We start from the raw sequence: 17,099 nt of genomic DNA, 5'->3' as shown, positions 1-17,099 counted from the left end.
TATGATTTTTATTATATCAAAATGTTTAAAGTGTGTTGAAAGCACTCCGCTATAATTTCATGAACTGAACTCTAGATGAAAGAGCAAAAGTCAAACTATAATTTTCACTCAACAAGGGTGTCTTGCTCAATTGGTGTACCGCCATCAAATGTTTTATATACCCATAACTTCAGATCACCCAGTATGACCCCTAACCCTTGTCACTTCCCATGTATGCCGCAAGCAAACCTCGACTTATGTGCACCATTCTCTAGCTTGAGCATCCTGCATGGCATAGTTGATTATTTGGATCTAACCACCTTGACAGTCCCACCTCAAGCAACACATGCACACGGACACCACAAAACCATATTCCGAGCACATGTTCTTTCTAACTTAACTCAAGTTGGTGCAACAACTTAAAATCATTATAAATCAAAAGTATTATAAACTTGTGTCAATATCACAACTTAGTGATCACTATGATTTTACAAAATGTTCATCAACCTGTAAATATGACTTTAAATCAGCGTATTGTATTAACGAGACAGTGTCCAATATTATCACTTCACCTAGAGTAATTCAACTTTACTTTCCCCTTTCCGCAAGACTAGGTCCTGTGATCATTGGCGACTAGGTGAAAGGCTTAATCTCGTCCTTACTGTTGAACTCATGGGTAGTAGATCCTGAGTAGCTGGTGGTGACATAGCTTCTATTCCCATCCCTTAGCTGCCACTCCGTGATGTAACTCGGCTTCGTGACAACCTCAGCTACTTCAACTTCTCCGGTGAGCATTGCCACGACCTTCGACATTGGTGGTCGCTGGTGCGGCGAGCCCTGTGTGCAGAGGAGTGCAACCCGTATGACTCTGAGAGCTTCATCCTTATCATATTCCATAAGACTTGGGTCAACGATTCCGAGAGGTTGCTCTTTTTCATACAGGTCCCAGGCCTATAAATGAACATAGGTTCAGTAAGCAGAAGATAATGCACACTAGTGTACTGGTGTGGATGGAAAGAGTTTTTATCATCTTACCCACTCAAAGAGATATATCTCACTTTCCATGAGGGAGTTGTTGGTATTCGATCGACCAGCAACAGTCTCCAACATGACCACCCCGAATGCAAAAATATCTACCTTTTCTGTCAAACGACCTCTCATTGCATACTCCGGAGCTAGATAGCCACTTGAAAAAGGTCAAACAAGTTTAAGAGCAGCTTTAATTTTGAGATTCCATCCATAAGAAGAGAAAATGGTAAATTGTACTTACAATGTGCCTGCAATTCTTGTGCTCACATGAGTCTGCTTCTCATCATAGAGTTTAGCGAGTCCAAAATCAGAGATTTTTGGGGTGAGATCCGTATCAAGTAGGACATTGCTGGCTTTTATGTCCCTATGCACGATGCGCACATTCGACTCCTCGTGAAGATAAGTTATGCCCCTTGCAATGCCTAAAATAATCTCAAAGCGCATTGCCCAGTCTAGGTTTAAGTTGTTGTCTCCTGTACATTAAAAAAATCTCGATAAAGCCTCAAGAATAAAAATGATGACAAAATGCAGATAATTATTTTATTAGTACATTCAAGGAAACACGATTTTAATTTTATTAGTACATACAAGGAAACACGATTTTACTTGTGCTAGCAATTTGCAGAAGTGTACTTACTGAAGAGTGCTTGATCTAGGCTTCCATTTTCAAGGTACTCATAAACTAGCAAGGGTGCATTGTTGTCAATGCAGAAGCCATGCAATTTCACAAGATTCTTGTGTTGCACAGAAGAAATTGTTGTAACCTCGGTTATAAATTGACTTTTCCCCTGATGAGATGATTGAGAAAGTTGTTTCACAGCTATTACTCTCCCATCAGGTAGCTTACCCTGCCATAGGCAAACACTCCTAAAAAGTTACATGTATATTTTGAGCGTGGCCAAAACGTTGCCCAAATGCTACACTTAAATATCAAATCAGATAAATAGTCAGTTGCAGTTTCACAAGATTAATTGCAGGAATCAGACACAACCTTGTACACTGGCCCATATCCACCTTCCCCAAGAATGTTTTTGGAACTGAAATTGTCAGTAGCTAGCTTGAGTTCAACGTTACTAAAAACATCAGGCCGTCCAACCAGGTTGTACAATTCTGCAATTTTTCCAGACAGACGAGAAAGAATAAATCATTTCATAAATTTACTGTCTGAAATACTGACTAATAAAATGATACCTTCTTTCTGCTGTGCCATTGCTCTTCGCTTCTTTACCACAATAAATATTCCAAAGAAGGTTGCTAATCCAAGAACTAATGAACCAATCAGTACTCCGGCAATTACACCTGTTCTATTTCCCCTTTTGGGTATACCATTTCGCACAGTAGGAGTAAAATCTGAAAATAATTGTTTTACTTATTGGAAGCCAATGAAAGTTCAAGAAATTACTTAATAATCGTTCTTACTAGGAGTGACGCTTAATGCTGATATCATTGGGCCATAGTAACCTTGAGTAGGTACGCAACAAGTGCCCTTGCCGGCCCAAAAGAGATGAATTTCAAGGAAGTTTTTTGATACAGTTGCCGTGTAATTCCTATTAACTACGGTAAAAGATTTTCCACCTGCCGTCTTCTTTATATTGAAATCCTTTTCTTTTAGAGCACCCTATGCAAATGCCAATAATTCTTTTAGACAAAGAATATAAAGATTCAGTAAATCAGTAAACAAATTAATTTAAATGCAATCCATTTTTACCTGGACATATATGTCGAAAATCCTCTTTCCTAAGCTTTGCCAACCTTGAGAATCTGGAAATGCGAATTCTGCAAATTGAAGCAGAACGGTATAATTTCCATTCTCAAGTCCAAGACCATAGTATCTCAGCGATGATGCTGACATTCTTGCAGTTTCGAATAATTTTGAATCAACTGTATTCTGAAAATGGTCGGAGCTATATATTATGTCAATTCCATTTGTGGCCTGGTCAAATTTTCCTACATTACTGATACCCCATCTTTTTTCACCAGTAACAAAATATGATCCAGCCCCAAGGTTCATAGGATCTGCTTCGTAAATAGTATTATCTGAGCCTCTCGTCGAGCTATTACTTCCACAGTCAACAGCAAAGGAATAATCTACAATTAAGCGATGCAATAACAATGAGCACTATTGAAATTTCTGATGTCCTATTGAATGCTGCGGTTAGTGAAGAGTAAAAGCTATACATTCTGGAGATCCACGAAAACAAGGGGTGTCTTGCTGTAGGCAGTTTAATCCAGAAGGTACATGACTGTGCACGTCGTGAGAAAGAGTTTGTTACAACTAATCTCTTGCAAAAGTTTAACAAAATGCCATAAGTACCTGTTGGTAGTCCTATCAAGAACAAAGTTGTTCGCCACCAAATTCCTTGCACAAGAGAAAATGTTAGAATACCTCTTTTTTTCCTTGGTAAGACGATTTCAGAATTTTACACTTACAATTGCAAATTGTTCTGACTATCCCAAGAAGGAAAGCTTCCAGTGAGCTGATTATAGGAAAAATCTCTGCAAACAGACTAGAGTTATTACATATGAAATGAATACACCATTGCATTATTAAAAAAATATGCTATACTTCTATGGTGGTTGTTTCTAACTTACATTGTTTTCAATGAGGGGCTTATAACATCTGGCAAATTTCCTGTAAGGCTATTGTTCCCAAGAAACCTGAATATACAAGATAATGAAACATGCACATCACCTAACAAGTGTTCTATAAATGGGATTGCTGTAAAGAAAGAACACTCTTACTGGAATTCAAGAATTCCCAGATTCAGGAAACATGGACATCATCTTAACAGGTGCTTGTATAAATTGAATTAATGTAAAAAAGAATTTCTTACAGGAATTCAAGCATTCCCAGATTCAGGATGGACTGAGGAACTTGTCCTGTGATACTGTTAAAACTCAAGTCCCTGTGCCACAGGAGAAAAAGGTACTTGAACAGATGCTTCGCAATTCCAGTCAATGACCAAAAGCATTATAACTGGCACCATGGCAAGTAATGAAAACTTACAGTAAGGTTAATGTTGCAAACTTAGAAAAATCTATTGCTTCAAGATTGCCGGATAATTTGCAGTTCCTTAATATTCTGTAACAACAATCTAGGTTACTTGCAACTTTGACAATATTGTAAGGTCTAATGCTCTATAGCAAAAGGCATCACATACAGGTTGCTCAGAGATGTCATATTACTGATAAATCCCAATGAAGAGCTTCCATTTACAATATCACCAATCCGTCTGCTCAATTGTATTTCACAAACCAGTTATCAATCTTGAACTTCTCAGCCATCAAAGGACCAAAGATGCCAAAAAAACAAATCTACTTACAAGTTTGTTAATTTCGTCAGATTAGAGAAACCTGCGGGAATTGGTCCTTCAAAAGAATTTCCTTGGAAAGCCCTACAAGTTTATACTTTCAGAGAAAATGTAGGGACATTGCAGGTCCATTTTAGTATAAGAAAAAGGTAAGCCATGCCGGAAAATGTGAAAGATGCATGCATTTCTGTTAAGTGAGGACTAAAATATGAAAAATGCTATTGCCAGGTTCAAATGGAAGAACGTAATTTCCATCTGTCTCAAGATATACCAAGTGTAGTGTCAACAGGTTAATATAATTAATCTTACACATCCACCAAATTAGTCATGCGCCCAAAATAATCTGGTATTTTCCCTGTGAATTCATTGTCTGATGCCCTCCTGCAGGCACACCAAAGTATTTTGATATTTAGCACATAAAAAAATAATGGACATATATACCAGGTCAGGCTCTCGATTGACTGTACAAGATGTTTAGGTTCTTAAGTTTAGAGAATGTCGAAGGGAATGGACCGCTGAATCCGGAACCATCAATGTACCTGTTATTGAACCATTGCAGAAATTATCATATTCAATAATAGTTCTTTTAAGAAGTAGCATTGGGAAATCAGAAACGCTGGATCTTACAATTGCTTAAGACTAGTCATATTGCCAAGTTCATCAGGAAGTTCCCCAGAAAAATTACAATAGCTGATGCCCCTGAATAAAAAAAAATCACTAGAGTTATAAATTATTCCCTTCAACAAAATATCAGAGGAATAGTTTTTCTTGATTTGAGATGCAATATTCATCATCAGAATTTTCTCAAGCCTTTTTTAGCTCAATTTTATTCCAACATATGAAACACCACAGGAAAAGGGAAGTCACACTGAGATGCCTACTATTGAAGAGTTATTAGTTCTTTCTAACTTTTTTATGAGAAGTCATGTAATATAATAGTTCAGGCTGTTCCTAATATATAGTTGAAGATTGATACAATTTCTTACAGTGACAAAAGATTGGTCAGGTTGCCAAGTTCCTTCGGAAGTGGTCCAGACAGTGGATTGAAAGGCAAGGCCCTTTGAATGATGAAAAGTAGTCAAGACAAAACACCAATGGATGGCACTTGAATATATAAATTAATATATAACTCCTACAAATATTTCATGGAAGTGAATTTTCCCATGAATGATGGCATGGCACCAGTCAAGTAATTATAACCCAGGTTCCTGAAACAACACCAGAAACATCAGGTCAATTAGCCAGAACAAGAATGTTGCACAACTGACTACTATTCGCTGGTTTTCACAAGGAAATAGGCAGTTGAGCATTCAAAACATGTGACTGAAATGATATATTCTGCGAAACATTGATATACAGCTAACACTTCACTATAATGATTAAGATGACAAGATTTAGGTATCATACAGGTCCTCTAGATAGGTGAGATTCTGCAGCTCTGAAGGTATTGGACCAACAACATCCAACTTAGTCACCCTCCTGCATAAATAAACAAGTATTACTGATAAGTAAAAGGAATACATTTTAGCTTTTGAATTGTGCCTGGGATATTTCAATTTTTAACTCAAACAGTTTGGTTTTCCCCCAAGAAGACGAAACTCCTAGCATGTAGCAAATTTAGGATGGACTGGTATGGCTGTCGGTCTAGGAATAATATCTAACTATAAATGTGGAAAACATATGAGATAAATATTGGCTAGTAATTGTGGAGAAAACATCCTGATTGGAAGGGGAAAAGGTATCTCTGCTACTGCTATCTATGTGGAGAAAACATCCTGATTCTGAGAAGCAGCTGGTTGATAGCCAACTTCTGAGAATCTGGAAAAGCTTTTCCAACTTCTGGCTTCTAGTTTATTTTCTTGATTCTACAACTACAGTTTCTCAGAATCTAGATGAAAAACAGGACCGTTTAGGGGAGCTTCTGATTCTGGAAGAAGCTGCAGCTGCCAAAAGCTCCCCCTAGACAGGCCCCAAGACAGATATGGAAAGACAATTATTTATATGTTTTCTTGTCTTTAGTAAATAGATGAATAATTGAATAATGAAGATCTGGATGGCATAACCAGGTGGGAAGATTCATACATACAATGATACAAACCATTAGAAACCGGTCGAATAGTATTCACGGAACCACCTAAAACTACGGATGGTCAATGTCTCACCTAAAGCCGGGGAATACTTGAAGGCTCTACAAATTTCTTTGTGCTCAAAACCTTATATTCAGTGAATTATCCACTTCAAACTTGATGGTTGTAGGATCCCAATAATTTTTACTAGTTATAGGGGTATCAAAGTACAAGCTTTATGGGTGTTTATTATCCCAACAATTTTCCTATCTAAAGCACTGAATAAATTTACTTATGCTTTTTGTAACCAAACATTCAAGAAATTTGCATTATTATTATTTTTAAATTGGCGGTTGATAGTTGACCAGTGGCTAAACTAGTCAACATGTTGAACCATTGGAGCCACTGGTTTGAGCACTGGTCTAGTTTTAATAACCAAGCATACTTAATCATATATGAATACTTCTATAACTCCTTGCCTCCATAACTTTATGGGAAGTTGTACTAGTGGAAGATCTAGGGAAGTCAAAGAATGGACACTTATATTGGATTGTTTTAGCATCCACTCTCGTATTGGATTGGTTAACTAGTAAAGTAATATCTAAAATCTTTAAGCTCAAGGTTTATGTGAATTTTCTAAGTAAAAAATAATTTAGTATACATAAATTATACTACAACAAAAGATGGATATCTTATGTTGAGTTGAATTTATTGCTTAGGCTTCTATTAGCTTCCAAATAATGTCTAAAATCCTTAGAAGTTCCTCAAATTCACATGAACCGATCCTGGTCTATAGTCTCGCGTTTATGGACTTTGTTGGTTGGCAACCTCACCAATTTTTCAGATTTTAAGGATTACTTTTAACATGATAATATTCCAGAAATATTCCTAGCTTCTTTCTCTTTGGATTAAACTAGTTAATTAGGTGCGCTAGTGGCCTTACCCTCTTTAGTTATACACGATGCTAATAATTTGGTTATTCTTTTGCAACCCTTGCTTTTCTAATGTAAACATTGGACATGAAAAGCGTCGTGGAGTATTATTTATAATTTTAGTGTATATTACTATTAAAATATAAACCAAGAGTTTCCTTGAAATAAAAATCTTGTTGACAGCAATGTGTTACACCTCTTTTTGTATGAGAGCATATACAACATTCAATGTTTTGAGTATGAATTTTTTGAGTTTGTTTTCATATGAAAGTTTATGATATCAAACATATATAAGGTCTTCGGAAGAAAGACTAAGGTGATGAGTTGAAAATTTCAGAAAATTGATTTGAAAGTGAATGAGTAAGTTGAAATTATCTGGATTTCTGATATCAGATCACTTCTGAGTTCATGCTGGTTAGTGCTAGGTATGGAAAGGAAGACGATAATAGCTAGAAAGGGAAAACATGCTGTCGAAGAATGGGCTCCTGTACCGGGAATCAATGGACCCTTCTTTGTGAGTTTGGCCCAGGGGACGGGAGTGCAAGACCAAGAGTTTGCTACGATGGTAAATGAGACAATGGTGATTATACCCTACTCTTGTGATGTTTTGTTCTGTATTATGGTTGAATGGATCTGCTACAAGAGTGTGGATTTTTCATGAACTAGTTTTTGGGGTCGATCCTTTTTCTCGATGGCCTTAACTCTCCTCTTATAGTTGATGGGGGAATACCACAATGGCCAGACTCTTACAAATGGGCATCAATACACAGGGGTTAGTTATGAGATATGTTGTCACTTGCTGATGCATGGACCCAGTCGTCTGATCCTGGTGTGCCTCCCTAGGGCCAAATGGGAAGGAGGCCTTCTTCTCCAACCGTGCATCCTATCTGCGCATGCAAGGGTTGCAGTAAAAGCTTGGGGAGTTGCTGAAGCCTATGGCGTCTGCCTATCAGGCTATCAGCCCTAGGTGGTAGAACATGTAGAGAGGCTATGGGCCAAGCAAGGCAGCACGATGGTCCACCATACCATCTGACAGCCCACACCCTCCCCCGTAGGGATGATGAAAGCATGGCGGCCATTCAAGCGTCGTCCCGTGGCCTCAGTTACACGTCGGGTAAATATATGTCATATTGCTTTTAATGTAAGGTACACTCAAGATAATAAATAGCGTTTTTAGCTGCCACTATAGCGGTAGCGGACCCTACCACTACCGGTACGACGTATACTAGATATAGCATCTTGGAACTTAGCACCCACTATTTTCACTTAGCGGACTGCTACAGCGGCTGCAATTCGATTTTGTGGACTGCTGTAGTGTGAGCCTATTTTATATGACCACTAACCCATAACAAGTAACGAGTTTATTAATTGTTTTGTCTCCCAAAACATTGTATTCTTGTGAGTCGTAACATCTAACGAGTTGGAACACAACATCAACTCTTCAAGTGCTACTAAATCTCTACTTATCCTCATAGGTTATACATGTATTAATCTATCACTAATTTGTTTCTCAGTTGATTTGTTAATTTTTATAAAGTCACTATTCATTATATATACATTCAAATATGTGCGATGATTAAATGCCGCTATTGAAACTTAGCGTCTGCTATCCGCGATCCGCTACATACGCACCAATCCGGTACCGACCCGCTATACGCTATCTATTACCTTCGGTACACTTTTTCGATGGCAGCAATCAGCAAGATGCAACCTGTCACAGTTAATGCGCTGTTGTTGGCCCGAGTAGCCTACAAGAGACAAGCCCGGGGGCAAGTGGCAGCTGTGCCCGAGCTCCTGCCCCGAGCTCGGCCAATACTAACCTGTTGTCATATGAATATCTCCATGGCAGGCCCCAAGACCATGTCCTATCCCACGGCCATTGAAATAGACCCGAGCTGATTAATAGCGACATGGATCATCCCACCAGATAACATGTCGTTAGGTGCACCGAGCCGCAACCGGTAGTGGGAACCTGGTTCCCACTTCACCGACACACATCAATATGGGAAATAGAAAATGCATCATCGCATATAGCATTAGAGAGGAAATTAAGAGAACCATTCGCGTTGATTTGCGCCATGTGAACGATCCCATATATGCATTTTTTGCCACCTTATACTTGCCTTCACAAATGAAATTTTTGGAGGCAAAATTGGTTCCTCTTTCTAAAAAAAAGCTCTTGGTCTTTAGAAGGTTTCTTAGCTTTTAGTTTTTTTATTGTTTGGCAAAACTGTTTGAAAGGTGTACCAAGGCAAAGGCAGACAGATCTATACGACTATACGTGCAAAACTGAAATCTAGTAGTAGGTGGTACTAAACATTTGCTGACATAAATTTGTTTTAGAAACTGTCATATAGCCATTTCAATGGAAACTTTCACCACATGCTTACTTGTTGTGTTAGGTAAACAGCATATATAGTCCTACATGTGGCAACGGCGCAACCCCATGTGGCCCACATGCCGCGGCACCAAATTCAGAAGAAAATATCCGCACGCAGCATCCTACCCAAAAGTCTCCACTCTCCACACCACCTAAGCTCCTACGCCGCGGCCGCCGGCGACTCAACTTCGCTCAGCTCGCCTCTGCTCTGGTCAACAGCCATACCCGCCTCCCCTTACCACCCACCCCAAACAAACCACTATGCAAATAGTAATCCAAACACCATCACTTGTCAGATTTATCATATCGCACAAGCTTTCAGTCGACTGTGCCATGGATTCTTTTAGGCAGGCAAGGCAATGCGTCGAGCACCTGGTGTGCATACAGCTTATCTATGAAAACAGGAGATGATGGAGGTGGGGGTGTATGTACTTACAGTTTGTTGATGTGGCAGAGGGTCCCGTTGTTGTACTTGCAGTCGCACTTGATGAACGGGTTGAGATTTGGGTAGTCGTCCCAGTTGGACAGGTCGGAGGCGACGCCGCTGCAGAGCTCGCCGCTGATGTTCCACTCCGGCGACGCCGTCTTGCCCCATCTCCCCAGGATCGTGTTCAACGCCGCCGCTGCAATCACGCGCGGGGTTAGCGAACTCAATATTAACCAAAGAAGCTAACTAGTAAGACGCTTGAACAGTTGAAGTAACAATTACTGCGTGATGATGATCACGTACTCACCTTCGACTGGATCAGTTCGCGGCTGAGCCTGAGCAGCTGCGATAATCCGCCATGAGCACAGCACAAGCACAAGCAGCGGCCACGCGAGATGGGTGAAGACACCGGCCATGCTAGGCCGCATCGCTATCGATCTGTCTCCACGCGTTTGTCTCTTTTCTGGTCTCGCTCTCTTTGCTGGACTGGAGACTGGACTGGCGGCGAGGCAACATTGTTGGGATTGTTAAATAGATTTGAAGTCGTTGGAGCAGTAGTTGTGGCCAATAATTTTTAATTTTGCAAACCAAGCGACGCCAAACTATATACGTGTGTGCCAAACCGTATATTGACGTTTATTTCATGAAAAAAAGACAAATAAAATGTCAAGGCTAAGGAGAGGTTGAAATATTTGTCGTATTGGATAACACTAATGTCAAATTTTATCTATGAATAACTTCTCAAATATTTGCGTTAGAAACATGAAGACTATGCATATGCGCCTGTTTGCACAGCTCCAACTACAACTCCACCTTTTCTCGAGCTAGAGCTCAGCCAAACAGTTTTAGAGGGGAGCTAGGTGAACCAAATAAACTAGAGAGGTGGAGCTGAGTTTAGACAGCTCCACAACTTCACTACAGAACCAACTACTGGAGTTAAATTTAAAAGTTGGAGTTCTACCAAACGGACCTTATATGTGACACCCTGGTTCAATTAAGATTTAACATGTGTGGTCCATTAGAGCTATGAGTGTTAAGAGCAAAGTTTTAAATCTCCGGCTAAGCCTCTTAGCTGCTGACCTTCTCAACAGCTAAGCACAGCTATAGCTGGAGATAGCTGCAGCTAAGCCATTTAGCTGTTTTTGCAAATAAATAAATAAATAAAAGACATGATCTTGGCATAACTTCATAACCATTACCAATTGATACATAACCAATTCAAATGAGTACATTACAGGTTCATATGAGTACATTACATCACAGGCTAAGTGGTTAACAGAATACTGAAACATCAGTTTCACAAAAGTACAGCATTCTAGAATAAAGACAACAGTACAACACAAAGGTCATCAAGAATTCTGGATAGTGGATACTAAATTACTAATATGAGGCAATATTGCAATCTTCATTTCTTCTAGTCATCAATCATCGGTCTCAGAGACATAGGGAGAGGGAGAGGGTGACTTATCAGAATCAGAAGTCTGCATTGGAATACCATCATCACAATCTTCTGAGTCGGATGATGGAGCTTCAGGATGCACTGGGGCATTGCGCATCAAAGACTGTAGGCTTCTGACTTTCCTCTTCTTAGCGTGCACAGGCCTTTTCCTTTTAGCTGGTGCTGGTGCTTGTGGTGTTGTGTGCTGCTGTGACTCTTTTGCACATTGTTGATCCATTTCACTTGATGAAGGCACAACACCAGTAATGAATTCATTGTCACCATCTGCCACAACATCATCCACTTCCTTCTCTATAGGATCTCTACCCTTGTTCTCTCTCTTATTTCTTAACTTGGAGTTAAATTTAACAAACACCAGATCTCGCATCCTTTCATGAAGTAGCCTGTTGCGCTTCTTTGTATGAACCTATAAGCCAAGTAGTGAACACAAAGCTGCAGGTCAGATCTAAATTCCATAAATAAGCATTATAATTCAAAATAGACAGCATGCACATAAAGCTACAGGTCACAAATTTCTTTTTACCTGTTCAAAAACTGACCAGTTCCTCTCACAAGCTGAGGAGCTGCAGGTCAAACTCAAAATCCTTGCAGCCAACTTCCTAAGATTTGGTGTGCTTGTGCCATGGTTCAGCCACCATTTTGCTGCATAAACATTACACAAATTACAACAAAAATGATATTCAGCAATAAAATTAAGTTCACATGTTGAGATCTGAACCTGGATTGAAATTTTTGTTCTTTCACTGCCTTACGGCAATTTCGTGTCCAAAACTCCCATGCTGATCTTGATACAAGTTGAGTTCTTCAATTATTTTGTCTTGGATATCTTCATCATCAGCCAACTTGTCAATACAGGAAATCACACCTGCTCTAAATGATCCATCACTCTCGATCTCTTGCTTATTTGGGAAGTAGTAGTAGGGGTTCAAATAGTACCCAGCCAGGTGTAGTGGAGTCTTGAGCTTGTTGTCCCATCTTTTATCAATGATATTCCAAACTTCTATGAAGCGGCTCTTATCATTATCGAATCTCTGAGAAATTTCTTTCTTCGCCTCAAGCATTAAACCATGGAAGAATCCCATTGATGGTACATCGCTGTCCATTCTTCTCAACACGTTAGCCAATGGCTCAAAGTAATTAACTGCAATGTCAACATTTTTCCAAAAGGTTTCAGATTTGATCACTTTGCTGGCTTTCTTCCCCTTGGCCTGCTTCAAGTAACCCAATTGCTCCATCTCATCTGATTTAAATAGTCTTACTAACTCTTTTTTGTTGTCTAACAAGCTTTTTAGATTCAAATAAGCTGTGGCAAATCGTGTAACCCCAGAGCGAACCAAGTCTCTGTTAAGAAACTTTCTCATCAAATCCAACACCCTAGTATGAGCATACAAGAAAACAGTCACTTGTCTTGCATTAGCAATGGTTTCCTCAACTGGTCCAAGCTTCCCAATATCCTCGAGCATGAGATCCAAGCAATGAGCAGCACATCCATTCCAAAATATTGATGGTCTTTTTGCTGTCAATAGACTTGCTGCAGTTGTGTTGACGCTAGCATTATCAGTCACCACTTGGACAACATGTTGTTCCCCTATCTCTTCTATGTACCTGTCCACAAGTTCAAAGATATATTTGTCATCTTTCCTGTCACCTGAGCATTCCACTGAATCTAAGAAGAGTACCCCATGAGCACTATGCACAACTAAATTCATCACTCCCCTACCCTTCCTATCTGTCCATGCATCTGTCATGATAGAACAACCTGTGAGCTCCCATGATTCCTTGTGCTCCTTGAATCCATCCATCACCTTTTCCTTCCTTTTCTGTAAGAACGATCCACTCATCTCATAGGGACTAGGCCCTTTCAGACTTCTACCAAATTGTCCAATGGCCTCTAACATATGAGCAAAGCTAGGAAGGGTTACTGTGTTGTGTGGAATACTAGCTTCATAGAACCACTGACATATGTACTCACAAGTTCTATTCCTCCTCTCTTCTCTTTTCTGAGTTGTCAATGCTGTTTGAACCTTATTGCTTAGCTTAATTACTCTTTGTGTCATACTGGCAGATTCTTCTATAGAAGGAGGCTTGTAGTACTTGTCAATAGTATGACCACCTGCTACAGATCTAGAGCTACTAGATCCTGTTGTCTCCTTTGGCTTCACCACAAGAACATTATTGCCATGATCTGAACCTTCACTGCCACTTTCACAATCTGAATTTTCTATGTCAACTTCAGCTCTGGCCACTTCCTTTTCTTTGTTTTTCTGTTCCTTTTCACTAGTCTTCTTGGTAAGCAAATCAAACATCTCTTGCTGCACTGGACTTGGAACTTTCTGACACTTAGTAGTATTGAAACCTTTAATTCCAGCAAGATGGTACTTAATTCTTGTAATTCCAGCAGTGCAGACCTTGTCACAATACTTGCACCGTAGGTGATGTTTCTTGGTTATGTCTGGGCAGAAACAGTGAGCCCATGCAGGATCATCTGAGTTGATACCAGCTTGTTTTGGTCCAGCTTCTACTGAGACAGAGGCAGCACTGGACGGATTACCTATACAAAAAGCAAACTTAGCCCACATTAATGCTAGCGTCAAAGCTGCCTAAGCATCAAAATAATGCAAACTGATATAGCACGTATTATCATTACCACCTAAACAGGCAAAACAAGCAAACGAGAGATCTCAGGGAGTAAGAAAATGTCGCGTCCCAAATCGACTCTAAAATCTATCCTCGAAATTGTGCAAAAGAATAATTAAAATTCAATGTGAAAGCCTTCAACAATTAAAATGTGCAAAGATAAAAGTCAAATGAGGCTTGGAGGATTTTTGTATATTTCCTAAAAGCCTAAAATGCTTAAATAAATTTTAGTGGAATTTTCAGAGCACAAATAATAATTGAAAAGAAATGAACAAAGTTAAAAAGGTTTATAAAAAGAAAATCCTAAAAGAAGTCTTTTCCCCCTCCCCCTTCCTTCTTGGGCCGGCTCGGCCCATTCCCTCCCTCTCTCTCTCTCTTTCCCCTCGGCCCATCGGCTCCCCGCGCGCGCGCGCGCCGCTGACAGGCGGGCCCGCCCGCCACTCTCGCTGACGGGTGGGGCCCACCTGTCATCGCCCTCCTCCCGCCGCGCCCGCCGCCGCGTCCGTGCCCTAGCGCCGCCGCCGCCGCGAATCCCGCCGCTCCCGTCCGCCCCGCGTGCAATCAAGAGGGGGAAATTATTCCCCGCGTTTCCCTCTCCCGATTCCCCCTCTTTTCCCTCTCTCTCTCCCTCGGATTCGTTCGAATCGTGCCCGCATTCATCGCCGGCGCAATCAATGGCGGCCGAGATCTTCGCGGCCGGTTTCCTTCCTCCCCGGCCGCGCTCTCCCCCTCCCGTTGCTATATATTCGTTGCCCGAGCTCCGCTCTTCCGTTTCCGCCGCTCGCCGCTCGCTCTCGCCGTCGGAATCGTGCTAGCGCCGTGCTCCTCTCTCTCCGCCGTCGCCGTCGACCTTCGGTTCGCCGCCGCCGTCGCTCCGGTCTTCCTCCCGGCTCGGCGCCACCTCCCTCGGCATCGCCGCATCGCCGTCGACCCCGTCCGCCGCTCCGTTTCGCTCGCCGACCGCCGGAGCACCGTCGCCCTCGTCTTCCCGAACCGCGCCGCCGTCTTCCTCCGCTCCGGCCGCCGTTCTCGTCGTCGTCGTTGTCCCGGGGTGAGCCAAGGACCGCCCTTCGTTTCCCCCTTCCCTCCTCTCTCTCGGGCGCCACTCCGCCGCGCCGTTGGTCGCCGGCGGCGACCATCGGGGCGCGGGTGCGCGTCCTCCTCCCGTCGGCCGCGCCGGCGAGGCCGCCCTCGGGCGCGCCCTCGCGGCTGCCAAGTGGGCCCGGCCGTCAGCCGCCCGCGCCCGCGGGTGCGGCTGACGCGCGGGACCCACGGCGCCGACCGCCGCCAGCCGCGTGCGCCCGGTCCACCGTGGACCGAGCGGCTGACGCGTGGGCCCCACTTCCCGTGGACCCGGTCCGCGCGCCCGCCCCTCGGCTGACGCAATAATCCGAATTTTTAATTGAAAATTAAATGAAGAAATTCGTAAATATCCATTTAAAGAGCATATAAACTTCAAATGGCCATATCTTGGCCATTTGAACTCGGAATTGGACCGTTCAAGTCTCTAATTTCTCCTTAAGATGTAAAGAACCCATTTTTGTGCTTTGTTTCTGCTGTTATGTGGAGTTATCTAGTGTTAAAGCCTTTTTCTTTTCCGTTGGTCGTGTAGCCGCTGCAGCTTCGGAAGATCCGCTCTTCGTGGAAGTCGAAGCCGTCGATTGGGAAAACGAGCAAGGCAAGACACATCATCTTGATCATATTGAATCCCATTTTATAAAATTATGTTGATTTAAATTATTGCATTATCGCTTTATTTAAATTCCCGCGTTATCACTGTTTTACTTAGCCATGCCTATTTACCTTTGTTATGACCATATTATTATTGTCATTGTTACTATTATTACCTTGTTCACCCTAGATCAAACAAAACCCCAACTAGTGGACACTCTACTCATGACACCACTAGTTTAATTTTAGGTAGATGCTTCGCAATTTAATTAGGCAACATTAGGTGGTTTTATAACTATAGACTTTGGGAAATTCTCATATCCTTTGGACACCATGGAATGGTTGGCTTATGTTGGAATTGGACACACACCTCTCTTCCTCTTTCAAAACCCCTAAAACCTGTTTTCGGTGGGGTTTGGGTGCATGCCAGTTGTGGGAAGTAGCACCCCGGCCACTATAAGGATTAAGCTCGGGCCTCTGTTGCAAAGCACTACCGTACTTCCACATGTCTAATGGGTAAGGCTTAGTTTGTGGCTCAGTCTAGTCATAAACAAAAGTACACGGATTGGAGATGGATGAAGTCGGGGGTCGATGGACATTCTCCAGGGCAAATGAAGGCTACACGAGCTGCGGCCCGGTAGTCGAGATGTCAAAAAGCACAGGGTTGGTGCCCTGCTGCGAGGGGCTCAGTTCCGTCTACCTGTCCCGGGGGTTCCGGCCGTAGGCGGGATTGGGTCGGTACTCTTGTCTAAGGCTAGGATGGGTTGGAAACTATGTCACGTCTTTCGTCTGTATACCGTGGTGGTATGTGGCACGTGGTTACACGTGAGGAAGATGTGTCTTGTGGGTAAAGATGTACACCTCTGATCAGAGTAAATCTATTCGAATAGCCGAGCCCTCGGATATGGGCAAGCCGAGCAATGTACCCAAGTCAGTGTTCTAATTCTTAAAATTTGCTCAACAACTAAAATGTGGAATGGTTGGCCTGGGTTGGCTTAGGACGAGCTGGGACCCAGGGTCGGGTTGCCAGTTCGGTCTGAATCATCATAGGCCTTGGGTTAAGGCAGGTTCGTGTGGGTTCACGGCCTTGATTAATAATATTGGATAGTTCTAGGATCGTGTTTACAAAATAGCCTTGAGCAACTAAATGTCTTTAAATGCTGTTTACTGCAACCCTAACCCTTTATGTCATAATTCCCTTGTACTCC

At 41.9% G+C, this 17,099-nt stretch overlaps 2 protein-coding genes across 3 annotated transcripts; both read right to left on the bottom strand.

The window, feature by feature from the left end:
- Positions 1–389: 389 nt before the first annotated feature.
- LOC4338232 (probable LRR receptor-like serine/threonine-protein kinase At1g56140) lies at positions 390–10,627 on the bottom strand. 2 transcript variants are annotated; one of them, XM_026025894.2, is made up of 24 exons: positions 10,432–10,627; positions 10,134–10,320; positions 5,727–5,798; positions 5,456–5,527; positions 5,306–5,377; positions 4,947–5,018; positions 4,787–4,858; positions 4,629–4,700; positions 4,332–4,403; positions 4,170–4,241; positions 4,016–4,090; positions 3,843–3,914; positions 3,601–3,666; positions 3,439–3,504; positions 3,323–3,367; positions 3,187–3,251; positions 2,717–3,096; positions 2,428–2,626; positions 2,200–2,358; positions 2,000–2,118; positions 1,646–1,856; positions 1,250–1,481; positions 1,015–1,165; positions 390–930 (listed from the first exon to the last, which is right to left on the bottom strand). In XM_026025894.2, the coding sequence occupies exons 1-24, from the start codon at positions 10,550–10,552 to the stop codon at positions 613–615; spliced, it is 3,042 nt and encodes a 1,013-aa protein (XP_025881679.1). In that variant the 5' UTR covers positions 10,553–10,627; the 3' UTR covers positions 390–612. The 2 variants fall into 2 exon arrangements, with proteins under 2 accessions (XP_025881679.1, XP_025881680.1); XM_026025895.2 differs by having other exon boundaries at positions 1,015–1,154.
- Positions 10,628–11,545: 918 nt separating this feature from the next.
- Positions 11,546–13,911, bottom strand: LOC136356613 (uncharacterized). The gene is made up of 3 exons (XM_066310860.1): positions 12,449–13,911; positions 12,107–12,225; positions 11,546–11,989 (listed from the first exon to the last, which is right to left on the bottom strand). Exons 1-3 carry the CDS (start codon positions 13,887–13,889, stop codon positions 11,546–11,548), a joined length of 2,004 nt encoding a protein of 667 aa, XP_066166957.1. The 5' UTR covers positions 13,890–13,911.
- Positions 13,912–17,099: the final 3,188 nt, after the last annotated feature.

The sequence above is a fragment of the Oryza sativa genome, chromosome 5 (genome assembly GCF_034140825.1).
Source record: "Oryza sativa Japonica Group chromosome 5, ASM3414082v1".
Classification (NCBI taxonomy): Eukaryota; Viridiplantae; Streptophyta; class Magnoliopsida; order Poales; family Poaceae; genus Oryza; species Oryza sativa.
The sequence above is the reverse complement of the archived record's forward strand: the minus strand, read 5'-3'. Positions and strand labels throughout refer to the sequence as shown.

Bases quoted from the DNA above. Each gene is read 5' to 3' on its own strand.
- LOC4338232 (XM_026025894.2), bottom strand. From the start codon at position 10,552: ATGCGGCCTAGCATGGCCGGTGTCTTCACCCATCTCGCGTGGCCGCTG. The intron at 5,799-10,133 runs GTAAGTACATAC...TTATTTATGCAG, and splicing joins CTCTGCCACATCAACAAACT to GAGGGTGACTAAGTTGGATG. The intron at 4,091-4,169 runs GTATGTGATGCC...TTGTTGTTACAG, and splicing joins ATGACATCTCTGAGCAACCT to AATATTAAGGAACTGCAAAT.
- LOC136356613 (XM_066310860.1), bottom strand. From the start codon at position 13,889: ATGTTTGATTTGCTTACCAAGAAGACTAGTGAAAAGGAACAGAAAAAC. The intron at 12,226-12,448 runs GTGTGATTTCCT...ATGTTTATGCAG, and splicing joins TGATGGATCATTTAGAGCAG to CAAAATGGTGGCTGAACCAT. The intron at 11,990-12,106 runs GTAAAAAGAAAT...CTTGGCTTATAG, and splicing joins ACTGGTCAGTTTTTGAACAG to GTTCATACAAAGAAGCGCAA.